General features: G+C 43.7%; 1 protein-coding gene across 2 annotated transcripts in view; it reads left to right on the top strand.

Annotated features, from left to right (window-relative positions):
- NWD2 (NACHT and WD repeat domain containing 2) overlaps positions 1-17,035 on the top strand; it is a 181,829-nt gene extending 164,794 nt beyond the window's left edge. For both annotated transcript variants that reach the window (XM_082728912.1, XM_082728913.1), the window contains 2 exons: positions 3,823-4,412; positions 10,903-17,035. In XM_082728912.1, the coding sequence (XP_082585038.1) occupies positions 3,823-4,412; positions 10,903-14,835 (4,523 nt within the window). In that variant the 3' untranslated portion in view covers positions 14,836-17,035. The remainder of the gene's footprint in view (positions 1-3,822; positions 4,413-10,902) is intronic.
- The last annotated feature ends 1,495 nt before the right edge of the window (positions 17,036-18,530 follow it).

The following is an 18,530-nucleotide window of genomic DNA, read 5'->3' as shown; positions in this document are numbered from 1 at the left end:
TAAATAAATGAATACAATCTTAAAAAGTGATTGTGAAGAGTTATTGAGGAAAAAGCAATAGCAGTTGGGTTTTCAGATTGGTTTCGTGAGTGGCATGACAAAGTGAGAAACCTAATAGGCACTAGATATCATTCTCCCTGTATACATGTACTTCAAGCTCAGGGCAACTATAAGTAATTTTGACAAATTCATTCTTGACAAACTAGAAAAAGTGAGGTCTTATTTTAGGTGTCCCTGAAAATAATAAATTGGCAAAAATAAGTACTATCTTTAGAATATACAGACTGACAAATCTCCTTATTGCTTTGGAGGGGTTTTTATCCAATTTTGGGACTCTGATTCTTCATTTTTATCAAGAACAAAACTACCATGGTCCTTAAAATGTGCTGTATTTGAAGAAAATGCCCAGAACAAAACTTTCCTATTTCTTTTTAAGATTGTCTTTATTATTATTTGACAGAGAGAGAGTGTGTGCGCACAAGCAGGGGAAGTGGCAGGTGGAGGGAGAGGACCCTGGGATCATGACCTGAGCCAAAGGAAGACACTTAACCGACTAAGCCACCCAAGTGGCCCAAAGCTTTCTTATTCTTGATGCAAGAGACCCGGTTTGGGGAGCACATCCTCTTTAGAATCACGCAGCTCCAGGGTTCACGTATTACACAGGAAAACACTTTCTCCTAATTTTCTCTACACTAAAAAGCTCTGTCCATGTAGCCAGCCATCTATAAATAAATAAGTTTATACTATGTCGTATGAACTACAACAAGTGGGCTGTTTTCTGGTTGGGGGACATCTCTTAAAGATATGCATGCTCGTAGCAATGTTATTGATTTTACATTTCAAACTCATTTTGAGATCATGTCTACACAATTAAAATGGCTGGAGAAGTGCCAATTCTATGAAATGGATTACTACTACATCTGTATTACTTTAATATTTTCAGAAATATTGGAATAAGAATACCAGGAAAAGTCTGGAAAGGTGAACTCTTTATAGCTGAAAGTAGTTTTTCACACTTTTTCTTAAGATTTATTTATTTACTGAGAGAGCACACACACGCACACGTGCACACACACACCCATACACACACGAGTAGGGGGAGGGACAGAATTAAAGGGAGAGACAATCTTAAGCAGACTCTGCACTGAGACTGGAGCTCGACACAGGGCTCCATCCCATGACTCTGAGATCATGACCTGAGCCAACATCAACGGTCAGCTGTTTAACCAACTGAGCTACCCAGGTGCCCCTAATTTTCACACACCTACTTTCTCCTTTATAAAGAACAGGAGAGGAAGAGAAATACAATAGACCCCAAAATAGTGCCCAACTGTGAATAGTAAAACTGAATGGGGATTTACTTCTCAAGAATGATCACCCTCAGGGCTGGTACTCTCCTAATGTTATCTCCATCGGGTGCCATGACCAGTTAAACTTTAGGATACTTAGAAAAATGCAAGGAGAGAAAACAATTATTGTATTCTGATAAGGAATGGGAAGTTTATAATATTTATAGGCCAATAAATATCAGAAATTATCAATAAAAGTCCCCCCAAAATCATGAGGACGCCCCTAGCGTCTAGAAAGAACTCTATAGAGTTGACTTTGTCTCACATGACTCATTTTTTCAGGTCTATTTATGAAGTCTATACCATCAATAGGCATTATGGACAGCTTCTTTTTTTCCCGCCCTGAGCGAAGCTTAGATGGGTTCTACCGACTTGGTTTGTCTCTATGTCTTTTTACAAAGCATTTGTAATCAACACTCCTGATTGCACATTGTTTCCATGGAGGTGGTAACAGTGACAGTTATGTTGATTTGTTTCCTGGGAGTCAGAGGGGACGATGCAGTGTCTGGTTATCAGCCATTAGGTATACAACTGACACTTCCTTTCTCCTGGTCCATGGAAGGTAGTGCCCAGTTCATCCAAGGTGCCTCCTAGCATGGTACGTAGATACCGGAAAAGAGATGAGCCAAAGGTTGCTTTCTGGGGATTTCTTACATCTTGACTCGTCGACATTAAAAGAAGAGTAGATACATGTTGTATAAACTCCTTTGGCCTCCTTAACCAGCCTGTCTGATCAAAACCCTTCATAACATGGACTGATGACTATGGCACAGCTCCCTCCATGCTGATGGCTATAAACAGATCGTTTTTACTAGAGTTGTTGCTTTTGATTGATGGCTATCATTCCCGAAAAAAAAATCATCATCACGAGTTCTAAAAGGCACCACTTAAAAATACAGTTCCCACCTTCCTTAATAGTCACAGTAGAGAATACACATACGTTCCGGGTTTTGTTTGATGTTGGAGCTGAGGCTAGCACATTGAAATGTTTTCAGTTTCTGGCCAGCCTGTCCTGGCATATTCAGGGCCCACCCCAACCCCGCTTCTTCCATCAGATCACTGCCTACGAGTCACCTCCTTAGGAAAGCCTTCCCTGACTTCTCCAAATGGGGTAGCCCTCCTGATAGTTTGCTTTCATTGTGCCATGTTATTCTCCTTCATGGGACTGAAAACACTCATAATCCATCCATCTGTGGGACTCTGGGCTTCATGTCCACCATCCTCCACTGGACTCGAAGTGCCATAAAGGCTATCCCCCTCAGGGTTGTCTGTTTTCTCTCCCCACTGTATCCTGACTAACCAGCAGCGTGCCTGGCACAGAGTAGATGCTCAGTTAAGACCAACCGGTTGAAGGAAAGCGGGGGAGAATGAGGGAAGGCAGCCAGTTTTAAAAGACTGCATGCCTTAAAGTTCATTGCCATTGGTTTAATTATTTATTACTTTTTATTTTTTCTCTATAAATGCTTTTTCTGCATCGACTGAGAGGACCATGTGGTTCTTCTCTCTTCTCATATTAATTTGTTCTATCACATTGATTGATTTGCGAATGTTGAACCATCCTTGTAGCCCAGGGATGAATCCCACCTGATCATGGTGGATATTCTTTTAAATGTGCTGTTGGATCCTGCTTGCTAGGATCTTGTTGAGAATCTTAGCATCCATATTCATCAGTGATATTGGTCTGAAATTCTCCTTTTTGGTAGGGTCTTTGCCTGGTTTGGGGATTTCCTCTATAAAATCATGCACAAGTAATGTTTGTGTTACTGAGGCTCCCATTTTAAATGTTCTCATGGGGCCTCAGTGATTAATGATGTATATTTGCTTATTTAGAAGCCAGTGTGTTGTATGACCTGGTTTATCTTCGAAGAAATGCATTTTCATACTACGTCATTGTTCTGTACCTGCTCTGCTGGATATAATGGAATTTAACAGTGATATGGATAATTCAGATTGATCACTAATCAGAACATGATCAAATGTTGAGCATGCTTGTATATAACCCTAGACACGTCTGTCTGGGGTACAGTGTGCCCTCAAACAAAATGGCGAAGCCACATGGTAAAGGAGAGAATGACAAGGAAGAAGTCAGCGAGCTAGGCCATTTGGCCTCTTCCTCATTCTTTCCTGGCCCCAGCAGGTCCCTGCTCTTCGCTATTAGAACCCCTTAAATCTGACAGAGGAACATTAACAGGAACTTAAAAGAATCAACTATAAATTCAGCATGCTTTCAAGCTCTCCCTCTGACTGGGGAGGAAATTAATTTTAATTAAAACCCATTGTACTGGGTTCCTGGCTGTCTAGGTAAAGAGAGATAGGAAATTAAGGAATTAAGTAATTAATCTACAAAAGATTCTGCTACCCCCTGCGAGCAAAATCATCTCCCCCTGGTGACTTGGGAGATAAGTGCAGGGGGTGCGGGCCTCTGCTTCTTTGTTCTAGACAATCAACCCCCTGCCCACGTTTTCTCTTTCAGCGATAGAGGACGAGTTTGACTTTGCTCTAGGAAAGCAAACTCCAGCCTTCCTGAAGAAGTGTGTTTGCTACATTCGGAAAATCGCCAACATTGAGCGTTTTGTGAAAATCCCGGAGATGGGAAAGTACATGGATATCACTGGAACAGAACCAAGGATGATGCGGGACGCAGAAGCCCAAGAGAAACTGATAAAACTCAGGGACGAATTTATCCCGACTATCGTCGCATCATCTAATCTCAGAGTGTACACGTCTGTTACCCATTGTGACATGAAACTGGGCTATTCCCAAGAAATAGAAAATCATTACATAGAAGGACTTGGTAAACAGTTTTATGAGGACATGATCGATATCATTCAGGCAACCGTCCAACAGAATTTTGACACCGAAACTGACACGCTCTACGATGAAATCCTTCAGCATTCCTCATTGTGTAAGACGTACGCCTCCTTCTATGAGTACAAATGTGAACCTCTCAACATCGTGCATAAGTACGTTCTGCCAAGCAAAACTGGGCACATCAACCCTCTGGTCATATACGGCGGACCGTGCACTGGGAAGACGCTCCTGCTAGCCGAAGTAGCGAAAAAGGTGAGAGCCTTTTCTTTCACAAGCTTATTTGTAAAAATCCTTTCCTTTTGGGGAAAAGACAACTGGGTCAAAAGTCACTTCCATCCCTGTGTTTACTACCTGAATGATAATTAGTCTTTCTGAAAAGGCGACTTCAGTGTTTCTCTTACGCTGGTATAATGGTCCTACGGAAAGAATAAGGTCCATGGGGTACAGTGAAGAGAACAGCTTTATTTTTCTCTCCCCTTGGTCACACTTATGTTGTGGGGCCAGTTCCCATTTGGATGGGGACTCGGGGAGATCTCACAACTCTTCTCATCCCTCTCAGCAAAGACAAGCCCTCCTATCGCTCTGGACACGAAGTCATTCACAGTTGAGCAATTCAGTCTGTCCGGTCTAAGAGGATAATTAAAACTCGAGTTTATATTTCTCTCCCGCAGCTGAGGCTCACGATAAGCAAGGCACCTGCCCTGGGAAATCAGGATGTGGTCATCTTCCCCTTCTTTCACCACATAGCACTTCCCTCGCCTCCCCCCACCCCCATCCCGGCCCTAGGGTTATGGCTTCAGGGAAGTAGGAAAGATAAGGTGGCCAGAAAGTTCTTACATAACCAATACTGTTGTAAAAACGAGACTCCACAGTCTGTGGTCACATCAGGTGTTTAAAGCTGACTCCTAATTCTTCTGAGGCCTTTTTCTAGTTTTCTGGACATCCTTTCCCTCCCATCTCTCCTGCCCTGTCCTCACTGAGCATCTTATTTTATCCACAGTTCCCCAAACACAGGGGGATGCATTTTTTTATTTTTGCTAGCTGGTCCTTTCCATGACTTCTAGACACCCAGCCACACACTTCTAGTACCTTTCTAGAGATCCACAGCCAAGATCCACAGCCTAGCAAGCTCCCTCAGATGGGACCTGGGGCAAACAGAGCCAACAAAAACCTCCATCAGCTCAGTCTAGCCAGTGGCCCATATGTGTCACATGGGAAGCACTTGGGTATTTTTCGCCCTGGGAAAGAAAACTTGTCCACCCCCTGTTCTATCCAAAGAGCTAGCCAGCCTTGTCAGCTAACCTCCATATTTCTCAGGTGTCTGAGGACATCCGTTGCCCTGGCTCCCCAGCTCTATGTCAGTCGGCCTGTCAGTAGGCCACTGAAGCCTCTTTCCTGAGGTGAGAAGTGAGGGTATTGCTCAGTCCTCCCCTTTGGGAGTGGATGTTAACAGATATGACCCACGGCACCCTAATCTCCAATTTTTTTTTTTTTTTGGCTTCTTGAAACTCCTTTTTAGTCCCACTAAAGGTAGCAAAACTGGTTTTCACAACTCCCTTACAAATCTTGCCTGCTGTGTGGAACCTCACTCTGGAATGTAGGGTCTCTTGTCTTGGCATGTCAGCCTAAACTGGACTAAACTAGTTCCGTTGTAATCTCCTTTTGCACCTGACATCCCTGTCTGATGGTTTCTATTATCTTGGTGTTACCTCAGAATCTCTACATTGTCCTTCCTGTGGTTCTTCTCTCGAGAACAGAGCTTTCTTTAACTCCACAGACACTCTCGTCATCCGTCATGTGCTATCACAATCTCAGGGAGGTCATCTTGAAGACAAGAACAGGGATCGCTGCGCTGTACCTTACGTGGGGATTGGGTTTCAAAGTAAGCTCACAGGCAAAAATCTGGTGTATAAACTTACTCTTAAAAAGTCCCCAGGAGGAGCACCTGGGTGGCTCAGTGGATTAAGCCTCTGCCTTCGGCTCAGGTCATGATCTCAGGGTCCTGGGATAGAGCCCCACATCGGGCTCTCTGCTCAGCAGGGAGCCTGCTTCCTCCTCTCTCTCTCTGCCTGTCTCTTTGCCTACTTGTGATCTCTGTCTGTCAAATAAATAAATAAAATCTTTAAAAAAAAAAAAGAAAAAGAAAAAGAAAGTCCCAGAGGAAAGTTAATTTACCATTTCTCTCTTTTTTAATTTATTTATTTTCAGAAAAACAGTATTCATTATTTTTTCACCACACCCAGTGCTCCATGCAATCCATGCCCTCTATAATACCCACCACCTGGTACCCCAACCTCCCATCCCCCCTGCCACTTCAAACCCCTCAGATTGTTTTTCAGAGTCCATAGTCTCTCATGATTCACCTCCCCTTCCAATTTACCCCAACTCCCTTCTCCTCTCTAACACCCCTTGTCCTTCATGATATTTGTTATGCTCCACAAATAAGTGAAACCATATGATAATTGACTCTCTCTGCTTGACTTATTTCACTCAGCATAATCTCTTCCAGTCCCGTCCATGTTGCTACAAAAGTTGGGTATTCATCCTTTCTGATGGAGGCATAATACTCCACAGTGTATATGGACCACATCTTCCTTATCCATTCATCCGTTGAAGGGCATCTTGGTTCTTTCCATAGTTTGGTGACTGTGGCCATTGCTGCTATAAACATTGGGGTACAGATGGCCCTTCTTTTCACGACATCTGTATCTTTGGGGTAAATACCCAATAGTGCAATTGCAGGGTCATAGAGAAGTTCTATTTTTAATTTTATTCTTAATTTCTTGAGGAATCTCCACACTGTTCTCCAAAGAGGCTGCACCAACTTGCATTCCCACCAACAGTGTAAGAGGGTTCCCCTTTCTCCACATCCTCTCCAACACATGTTGCTTCCTGTTTTGTTAATTTTGGCCATTCTAACCGGTGTAAGGTGATATCTCAATGTGGTTTTAATTTGAATCTCCCTGAGGGCTAGTGATGATGAACATTTTTTCATGTGTCTGATAGCCATTTGTATGTCTTGATTGAAGAAGTGTCTGTTCATATCTTCTGCCCATTTTTTCATATGTTTGTCTGTTTCATGTGTGTTGAGTTTGAGGAGTTCATTATATATCCTGGATATCAACCTTTTGTCTGTACTGTCATTTGCAAATATCTTATCCCATTCCCTGGGCTGGGCTACAAGGATGGTTCAACATTCGCAAATCAATCAATGTGATACAACAAATTAATATGAGAAGAGAGAAGAACCACATGGTCCTCTCAATTGATGCAGAAAAAGCATTTGACAAAATCCAGCATCCGTTCCTAATTAAAACGCTTCAAAGTATAGGGATAGAGGGAACATTCCTGAACCTCATGAAATCTATCTATGAAAGACCCACAGCAAATATCATCCTCAATGGGAAAAAGCTTGCAGCCTTCCCGTTGAGATCAGGAACATGACAAGGGTGCCCACTCTCACCACTCTTGTTCAACATAGTATTAGAAGTCCTAGCAACAGCAATCAGACAACAAAGAGAAATAAAAGGTATCCAAATTGGCAATGAAGAAGTCAAACTCTCTCTCTTCGCAGATGACATGATTCTTTATATGGAAAACCCAAAAGACTCCACCCCCAAACTACTAGAACTCATACAGCAATTCAGCAACGTGGCAGGATACAAAGTCAATGTGCAGAAATCAGTGGCTTTCTTATACACTAACAATGAAAATACAGAAAGGGAAATTAGAGAATCAATTCCATTTACTATAGCACCAAGAACCATAAGATACCTGGGAATAAACCTAACAAAAGAGGTAAAGGATCTGTACTTGAGGAACTACAGAACACTCATGAAAGAAATTGAAGAAGATACAAAAAGATGGAAGACCATTCCATGCTCTTGGATCAGAAGAATAAACATTGTTAAAATGTCTATACTGCCTAGAGCAATCTATACTTTTAATGCCATTCTGATCAAAATTCCACCAGTATTCTTCAAAGAGCTGGAGCAAATAATCCAAAAATTTGTATGGAATTAGAAGAGACCCTGAATTGCTAAGGAAATGTTGAAAAACAAAAATAAATCTGGGGGCATCACGTTACCTGATTTCAAGCTTTACTACAAAGCTGTGATCACCAAGACTTCATGGTACCGGCATCAAAACAGACACATAGACCAGTGGAACAGAGTAGAGAGCCCAGATATGGACGCTCAACTCTATGGTCAATTAATCTTCGACAAAACAGGAAAAAATATACAGTGGAAAAAAGACAGTCTCTTCAATAATTTACCATTTCTTAATATGCCAAGCCCAGCTGCTGGGTTTTCCTCCCCTTTTTTTCCTTTTTCCCCTTCTTCCCCTTCCTTTTCCTCCTCCGCTCCTCCTCCTCCTCCTGCTCCTCCTTCTCCTTCTTCTTCTCCTTCTTCTCTTCCTCCTTCTCTTCCTCCTCCCTCCTCCTCCTCCTTTTTTTTTTTTAAGATTATTTATTTGAGAGAGAGAGAGAGAAAGAGAGAGGAGGAAGTAGAAAGAATCCAAACCAGACCCTGCACAGACTGTGGAGCTGGACACAGGGTTCAGTCCCATGACACTGAGATCATGACCTGAGCCGAAACCAAGAGACCAACGCTTAACAGACTGAGTCACCCAGCACCGCTGGTGTTTCTTCTGTTGTTAGAAGACATAGTTCCTTTTTAATGGAACACCAGACCAAGTGGCAGGGTTACATTTAGGGGCCATGTTGCATCAAAATAAAGTGTGTGTGTTTATGTGTGTGTGTGAACACTAATTTGTATGTAAAACTTCCAACTTTAGAATGTTCCAGGTCAACAGGACAATAGCAGTATGAGAAGCACACATACAAGAGCTGAAATCTAATGAGAAAACATCCACGTAGAGCATTTGACCTTCACTCTAGGGCTTTTTCCCTCTGGAAGAGGGAAGGGCAAAGTGGTTGGAGGTGCAAATGTTGTTGGACTTGACAATATTCCCTGTGAAGCAAGTCCATGTGCAGTAGCACAGGAAGTACAGAATCATGTGGAATGTGCTGATATCCCAGTACGGATCAGCAGTCCCTGAGGGGCAGGACGTGGTGACAGTCGAGTTGGTCAACTTGAAAAATGGTTTTCTGAGCTCTCGCTCTTCTGGATATTTTGTCCAGCCACCAGAGTGTGTCTATTCACATTCCAGAACTCTGGTCCCACAAGAAGCCTCACCTGTTCCTAGGTCCCCTGCCTCTGCTCCAGTTGCCTCTCTCCCGGGGTATGTCTGTCCCGCCAACAACAACCTGTACTCCCTTCGTGACTTCATGTCCCTTGTGAGAATGCAGAGAGATGGCTCGTGTTTATCCGAGGTTATCTCCTGCGTGCCCAGCATTTCCATGGACACGAGCTCATGATCGGAGGATCGCTCTCTACATGTTCAACAACACGGGAGTGGGAGAAGAGAGGGCAATACATATCATCATCGGAAGCAAGCCACACAGGGACGAAATATCGTGTTCTGTTTCTGATTTGTCACTGTCGGACAGTTGTAGTAGGATGGCAGGATTAACTTCCTCCACATGGGCTTCAAGGTATGGGGCTAAACAGTTAATTGCTCCTTTCCCTTAATAGCTCATTCGGAAACTGACATCCTTTTCCTAAACTTATTCATGCCTTAACCTTGAACTAAACCTTGAGGAACCAAGTTTCATAAACTTACTTCCTCATGTATAAACTGTGTCCTTTCTTAAGCAGTATCCTTGGTGAACTCCAAGGATTACTGAAAGACATTATCTCCCTAAAAATAGACTTTGGGATTTTTTTTTATATATACTTTGATCATATCCCTTCTTGTCCTTGCCTTTCCTGCCAGAGAAATTCTAAATTTAACAGCCCCCTTATATATGTTATCTCCTTCGCTCTGCAGTTTGAGGGGAAAAAAAAACCCTCCAGCTTTGTCTCTTGGTAACCACTTAACTCTAAGCAAGTCATTTATCCGCTTGCACTGGTTTCCTCTTCTGTTAAATGGTGCTATAATCCCATCTGCCCCACCTAGAGATAATGTGAAGACTGATAACTGACTGTAGATAAATCATGAGCTGTCATAAAACACAAGGCTTAAAGTTTTAGTCAACATTGTATAGATCTTTACAACAATGAGTAATCAAGAAGATAACCCTATAGCACCACAATATAGGAAAATGTCTCTGGGTCATTAAGGATTCTATTCAGTATTTTAGTACTATTTTTTTTAATCACATTCTAATTAGCTAAGAATTTGATCAGCCCTATGGGATCTCAATTAGTGAAGACATTTGACTCCATATAATGCATAAATGTGTAAATGTGTAATGTGTAAATGTGTAAATCTCTACTTATCCTATTCATTAAACAAATACTTATTAAGCATCTATTGTGAGCCAACCACCATGCCAGGAAACAGGATTCAGTGATGAAAACCTGACCATACTAGATATGCAGATTCACTGTTTATGAAATTCTCTGTAACAAGCTAAGTGCTGCCTTGGGATTGAATAAGACTATTATCGCTATTTCATACCTTCATTAGAGTGATCGTGACAGCCTCGCCTATAGATCTTAGTGCATGAGCTTTGTGACAGCTCTTTGATCTTCTCAGGTGTGCCTAGTTTCTGGTTCTAGGCCACTGTCTACAAGGTCAGGGTTACCAGAAGTCTGACCCCTGGAGGGAGGAAATGCTGTTGTACGCAACCATGTGAACATATATTACCGTTCTAAACACTACCTTTATGTTTCAGGCCTATGGCTGGCTACATGAAGACACAGGACCAGAATCTGACCCAGTAGTCGTCATGAGATTTCTAGGTACCACAGATATGAGTACTGACCTTAAGACTCTCCTTCTAAGCGTTTGTGAACAATTAGCAGTCAACTACCGGTGTCTGGTTCAAAGCTACCCTAAGAAGATCCATGACCTCCGTGACTTGTTTATAAATCTTTTGAATGAGTCTTCATTGCAGAGACCTCTAGTAATAATATTTGATGCCCTAGAGCAGCTCTCAGAGAGTGACGAGGCCAGGAAGCTTTGGTGGCTCCCAGCTCACCTTCCCCGCTTCGTACGAATAGTACTGTCCACACTGCCTAACAGACATGGGATCCTGCAGAAACTGAGGTGCCTTATCCATGAGGAAGCCAACTACATTGAGCTGATTCCCCGGGACAGGAAGATGTGCAGCCAGGTCCTCAAACACCAGCTGCTGCGGGTCAAAAGGAAGGTCACATCAGGCCAACAGATTTACGTGAACAACGCATTCTCCAAGTGCACGCTGCCCATGTTTGTGAACCTGACCTTCAGGGAGGTGAGACACTGGAGATCACACAAAGATGTTGATGAATCCTCCCTCTGTGTCACAGTTCATGAAAGTATAGAGCAGCTCTTCTGGTCCTTGGAGAAGAAGTGTGGTCAGAAACTGGTCTCCAGGGCTCTTGGTTACATCACCATGGCCAAAATGGGTTTGAGTGAAATGGAACTGGAGGATGTGTTGGCCCTAGACAACAGTGTGATGAATGAGCTCAATGAGAACTCCAGGCCCAGCAATCCCCTGAGAGTACCTTATCTGTACATTGCAAGGCTCAAGGATGGTCTCAGTGGATACTTAATAGAAAGACATGTGAAGAACGTCACACTCCTGGTCTGGGCCAATAGACACCTGCAGCTCATAGCCCAGAAGTTGTATCTGCAGGATGATGGTGACCTGCGTGAAATGCACGCCATCCTGGCAGATTACTTTCTGGGAGTCTGGTCAGGGGGCAGGAGGAAAGCTTTCTGCCTTGAGGACCCCTACTTGAATGGCTGCCTTGACTTGGAGAGCAAAAGCTTGCTTGAAGAAGAGAAGCACTTCATGGAACAGGCTTCCTTTGATAGGCAGGCTCCAGACCAGCCCTGGGTTTTCCAGTGTAATCCACTGGAGCCTGACATCTTCTTCGTCAATCATCGGAAAATGTCTGAGCTCTTGCACCACCTGACAAGGTGTGGAAAAACCGATGACCTGCTTTACGGGATTATCATGAACTTCAGCTGGCTTTATACCATGATCAAAATTGGCCAGTTCGACAAAGTGCTTACAGATATCGAGCTGGCTTACAACTACTCGCAAGAGAAGGAGCTGAAGTTCTTGGCTAGCACTCTCCGCGGCATCAAAACCAAGGTCACTGCGTTTCCAGGCTCACTTTCCGCAGAGCTTCAACAAAGGCTGCTGCCTGTTGTAAGTTCCCTTCCCAAACTCAGACATCTCCTTTTAGAATGTGACAAAGATGGGCCCAAATATTGCTCCATTGTGCCATTACACTCATCCATGGATGTGACATATAGCCCGGAACGTCTCCCCTTGTCCTCTAGTCACCTGCATGTCACCGAGATTCTGCCTACCTGTAACCCCAGTACAGTCCTCACAGCTCTAGAGAACGGCTCCATCAGCACCTGGGATGTGGAAACCCGTCAACTCCTCCGGCAGATCACCACAGCCCAGTCTGTCATCCTGGGTATGAAACTCACCAGTGACGAAAAGTATCTTGTGGTGGCCACGACAAATAACACCTTGCTGATTTACGACAATGTAAATTCGTGTCTTCTGTCTGAAGTGGAAATCAAAGGCACCAAGCACGGAAGCAGCTCCACCTACATCAATGGATTTACCTTGTCTGTCAACCATGCCCTGGCTTGGCTTGAAGCCAGCAAAGATGTCACCGTCATCGATCTGCTCTACGGGTGGCCCCTTTACCAGTTCCACTGCTGGTACGAAGTGACCTGTGTCCAGTGCTCTCTGGATGGCATGTATGCTTTCTGTGGACAGTACCTGAACACCACCACCATATTTCATTTAGGGAGTGGAGAAAAGTTATGCACGGTGACTTCTGAATTTTCCGGTGGGTTTGTGAAGTTCCTTCTCATCTTGGACACGGCTCAAGAGATGGTAATGGTGGACAGCGAGGGAAGCCTCTCGGTTTGGAATACTGAGGACATTTCCAATCCCCAGCTGACTGACGACTTTGACTGCCGAAGAGAAGACAGTGAGGTGGTCAGTGTGGAACTCTCAGAGGACCAAAATGCGATTCTGATCTGTAAAGCCCTCAGCATCGAGCTCTTAGATACCGGCATGTGGAAGGTGGCCGAGAAGTTCAGAGCTAAGCACAACGAACGTTTTATATCTGCCGTGCTGTCCAAAAATGGGGACTGCATCATCGCGACCATGGAAAATACCTCAGCTGTGTTTTTTTGGAGGCGGGACACCGGGCAATGCATGGCGAGCTTACAGGAAATCTCAGGTACCATAGTCAAGCTGGTGAAATCCAGTCACCACAATATGCTGCTCTCTTTGTCAACTAGTGGTGTTCTTTCCATCTGGGATATAGACATCATCACCGCCATGTCCAACATAGATAAGACTGGGAAACCCATCCAAAGCCTGGTGTTACCCGCCAGAGGGGAAATCATTTATTCCCTCGATGGCTCGGATTGTGTCCACAAGTGGAACTTCAGCAGCGGCTTCCTTGAGGCAGTGTTCAAGCACGAAGGGATAGTCGAGCACTGCGTGCTGACCTCCTCTGGAGACGTCATGGTGACCTCAGATGACAAAAGCAGTCAGTACGTCTGGCACACCAGCAGCGGCGAGAACCTCTTCCGAATTAACGGGCAGAGAATATCTCAGCTCCTGATCACCCACAATGACCAGTTTGTGGTCTCTCTCTGTGAGGAAAATGCCTCCAGGGTCTGGAGACTGGCCACAGGCCACAGGGTGTGTAACATTCTGACCACTTTGCAGAATGCCTTTATAACCTCAGCAAATACCTTTGTGGTGGGCATGACCCAGAGCAAAGTGCTGGCCGTCAGTCTCTGGACGGGCAGCATCACCAAGAAATTCTGCTGCGAAGACGGCACCACCATCGTGAATTTTAAGCTGATCCCCGACTGCCCTGACATCATCGTGTTTATCACGTCAGCCGAGACAGTGAATATTTGGAGTCTGACAGATGAAGTCATCTGTCGCCGTGTGCAGCTTCCGAACAACTTCTTGAAAAATCTGGAGGATTTCGAGATCTCTCCCAACGGCAAGCTAGGCATTATATCCAGGGGAGACGAGAATATCAATGTGCTGGACTTACACAGCGGTAAACTACGGGTGGTCCACGCCTCTGGGGTCATCTGGAGGCAGAGGCTGTCTCGAGATGGCCGCTACCTGGTGTACATTTGTTTCCGAAACGGGGAGGAAGAGGACGAAAACGGTGCGATATCCAGTCTGATTGTAATGAGACTGGCCGATGGCAAAAATATCGGTGCTTGTTCCCTTTACAAAACACCAACTTTTCTTGCCCTCTCACAGAGGCACCTCAACATCATAGTGGGTTTTGACGATGGGAGCATAGGGATCTACACAGTGGTGGACCGCGTAGACGCCGCACTGAAAATTAAAATCGCCACTTCAAACAGCAGACAGATTTTCAACAACGCGACACAGGCATCCAGGCCAAAGTGCAGTAGTTACTGTTTCAAGGTGTCTGTGGACTGCTTATGGAGAGAGTCTACTGAGGTCTTTGCAAGAGACAGTCCCATCACGGTGAGCGACTCCTCTGAGCCCAACGAGGCAACACCATCCAAGAAACACAACCCTTGCTATGACCGGGTGGGCTCAGCCCTGGAGCCCAGGGGCCACAGCTACACCCCTGACAACTGACAAAACATTCTTCTCGCTCAGCAGACAGGCACGATACACACACAGAAGGAAGAAAAAAATAAGTATCTTCTGTCTCCCAAATGATAAACTACTCCTTTCTTTAAAGACAGGAAAGGTGCTGGAGTTCCAGCATTCACACGCTCGCCAAAAAGACAAACACGAAATCGGTTTTGAGTTGGCTCTTTTTGTCAACATTGATCCAGGAATGACACCTTGACAGAGAATTTCTAAAAGTGGTGGTTGACTGGATATTTTTTACGTTTGCTGGGTGGGAAGCAGCAGCGTAACTCATTCCATGGGCTTGGATGACAGAGGCTAGAACCATATACAGACCCCTCGGACTGGAATGAGTGCTACAGAAATCGTCTGGAATTGCAAACATGAAAGAGCCGTTTGACCTCCAATGATTGTGTGGCCATAAGTAAACACAGCCTTAATCTCTCCTTACATTTTACAATCCTGACAACTGTGTAAACCCAGTCTGCAGATGGGAGGTCAAAGGTGCAAAATCACGTAACAAAAATGCTCCCTTGCATCCCTAAGTTTCCCAGGAGAAAGGACGTGAAATGTGAGGCCATGCACTGGACTGGGCACAAGTACTAAGTACCACTCTCATAGGGCTACTGAGCACGCCGTCAGTCTTCATTAAAATACGCTTGAGACAGTCACATGCAAGGGTTTCTGTATAATGGAACATACGATTTTTAAACTACATCCTGGACGGCGAAAGAAACACGTTTAATGAGAAACCACAATCTTTTCATGTCTTTCTGAAATGCCTATTTGTGCTGGGCGTTTAAGTGGAATTATAGAAAGGGCATTATAAAGTTGGTCAAGACATCTGTTCATCTCCATCACTGTACTAACAAAAGTCTGGGCTATTCAGTCAGTCGTATGGAAGCATCCATTATTTCCTCAATCCCTGCAGTAAATCTTAACAGAAAGAAAGCTTTCGTGACACGCCATCTATGAAATACTGAAGACATCTGCCTTACTCTCATTCCTCCTATCTCCTGTGGAAAATGCAGACATACGACCAAATATTCGGGGACAAGCTGAACATGCCTGTCTTTGTGCTAAACTATTCCCCAAATCTTAAGGGTGTCCAAAGGTTCCTTCTTGTCCCTGTTTGTAATCACTTTCTTACTTCCCCCCTCTATATGTAGGCTTCTTCCTCTGTCACCCTTTCTGCTGGAGGGCTCCCCAGGGCCTTTATAGTCTTAAATACTTTTTAAACACTACTTCACCTACTTAAAGAAAATACCACATCCCAGAAGGGGGAAAGTGATTTTCTTCCTTCCATAGCCTCCACATGGCCTGTCCTTGGATGAGTTTTAGAAGGGTATCAGCAATGCTCAGTTGCTTTGAAAGTGACGGGAAAGTGACTTGCGGCGGCAGAATGAGGACCAAGGAACTGATGTGCTCTCAGCCCATCTCCGCCATGAACTCACCACGCATCCGCAGGCAGATCTTTAGCGGCAAGATAAAGGGAGTGAGAGCTTTTGCTCTAGCCCTAATAGGGATGTTGGGGAGGAATGTGAGAAAAAAGACAGCGACATCTTGATTGTTTTTGCAAATGGAGAAGAAAAGTGAGCGGATCCAAAAGGAATGCAAGCTCATTGCATTTCACTTTGGAAAGCAAGTTGATGTGTAAGCACACAGAGACAGGATTCAGACATAAACACCCCACTCTGCGGTCGAAGACTTTTTTTCAGTATCTTCCTCCTGGTCCAGCTACCAGCCAGAAAGGGGGTTAGCCCGGCGAAGTCCCAGCCCATGTAGAGATCACCTGGAGTTGTGTGAGTCAGTGCTTTTTTTTTTTTTCTTTAGTTCTTCTGAGGCAACACATTCCTATTCCTGTCCTTATCAGTTGGACCTCCATGCCGCACATTTCTAAGAATTAAATGCCTAGATGGATTAAATGTAGTGTGTGAATATTCTATGTAACAGCCAATAGAGTTTAACAAGTGACTTGAATGATTTTTCCTAACTTGTTTGCAACTGATAGCTCATATTGAATGTTTTTATGTAAACTTTGTATTGTTGGGAAGAATTACCCAATCAGAGATTTATATTTTCATAAATGTTACATTTAGTTAAATTTTGTTACAGAGTTGTTACACTAGAAAATTATTGCCGTCTTCAAACAATGAACAGTCTTGTGTATGTATTGTTTGTATGAATAAAAGGTAAACTAAGATTTGCGTGGCGTTTTTCCTCCCCAACTTTTGCAAGTGTAGGGATTTTCAGAAATAATAATAATAATAACAATAATATGCTTACTATACATCAGAGCTTTGGTGTATAGTATATACAAAGCTTTGGAGCTGTATGTACTGTATGGAGCTGTATGTACTTTGTATGTACTAAGCCATGTAATCTTCACAACAGCCTTATGAAGTAGGTACTGTTAGTATTTTGAATTCATAGATGTAAAAACCTAGAAACAGAGGCCCAGGGGGAATCACTGAATAGGATATCAATGTGCTCTTTGTTACCTTTCCCAAAGCACACAAAATATAGCATTGAGTATCCCGTAGGCACTTTCTGATAATGGCCTACAAAATGTTTTCCAACTTGCAGGTTAGAGATGAGGCGAGGCTCTAAAGATCACCAGAGGGCTTTGCAAACTTCCAGGAGGTACAAGCAAACCAAGAGTGTGGATGTATTCATTTAGCAAAGTTATTGGGTCACGCATTTTGCCAGGAATGCAAAGGTTAGTAAAGTAGCTTGTGCCTTCTAGGATTTCACAGTCTTAACAGGAAAACAGATGGGAAACATGTTCTATGGGTAAGTGCAAGGACAGTGTGCACCCTTCTGGGGCTTGGAGCCAAGGTAGGAAGAATTATAAGCAAGGAATCATCCCGCTCACAAACTGCCTCCAGGTAAGAGGGCAGGACAACGGGGGATCTTCCTCCCATAGGCACCTTTTTCCATTTCTTGCCTCTGGGAATTGAGAATCCTCTCTCACATACACACACACACATACGCACACACACTCATTAAAAACTTTTTTAAACAAGTTAGCGATGAAGAGCTTATGTGAGGATAACTAGGAAATAATCAGATGAAAACTTTATATCCAGTTTCATGAAATAACTATTCTCAGAGAAACTTAAAATCGAGACATTAAGAAAAAAATTGAAGAAATTATCTATCTGGTTTCATCTTTATGTGGCTGAGACGTATTTCTCTTTAGAGTTTATTCCCCCTTGGAAACTTTCCTTAATTCTACTACCCACGCTGGGAATTCCTTCTTGGATTCTAATCTAAATCCTTTAGGCTGAAGGTTAAATTTTCTCTTTCAGGTCCGAGAAAATGGATCGTCACTGCTTGCATAAAAGCATTTCATACACATAGAGTTTGTTGTTTAACAAATTTAAATATCTTCTTTCCCAGGGTCAGGAATACAACAAATACCGTGTGTTTGCTTTGTCCAAGGCCTTGTGCTTATGCCCTAGGATGATCTGAAAGTGAGTCACAAACAACCTCTGCCCTCCAGAATCCTACAATCTAAAGGAGACGCAACTAAATTAGATGTAAGACAGACTGTAGTTAAAAAAAAAAAAAAAAGTTGTTAATAAAAGTGAAAGGCAGATGCTGAGACTACACTGCAGAGGAGCAACTGACTGGAACTGGGATTCAAAAAGAATGGCCAAGAGGAGGGAACAGTGGAGGCTTGGAGGACAAATGGC

The sequence above is a fragment of the Mustela nivalis genome (genome assembly GCF_964662115.1).
Source record: "Mustela nivalis genome assembly, chromosome: 4".
NCBI lineage: Eukaryota > Metazoa > Chordata > Mammalia > Carnivora > Mustelidae > Mustela > Mustela nivalis.
The sequence above is the reverse complement of the archived record's forward strand: the minus strand, read 5'-3'. Positions and strand labels throughout refer to the sequence as shown.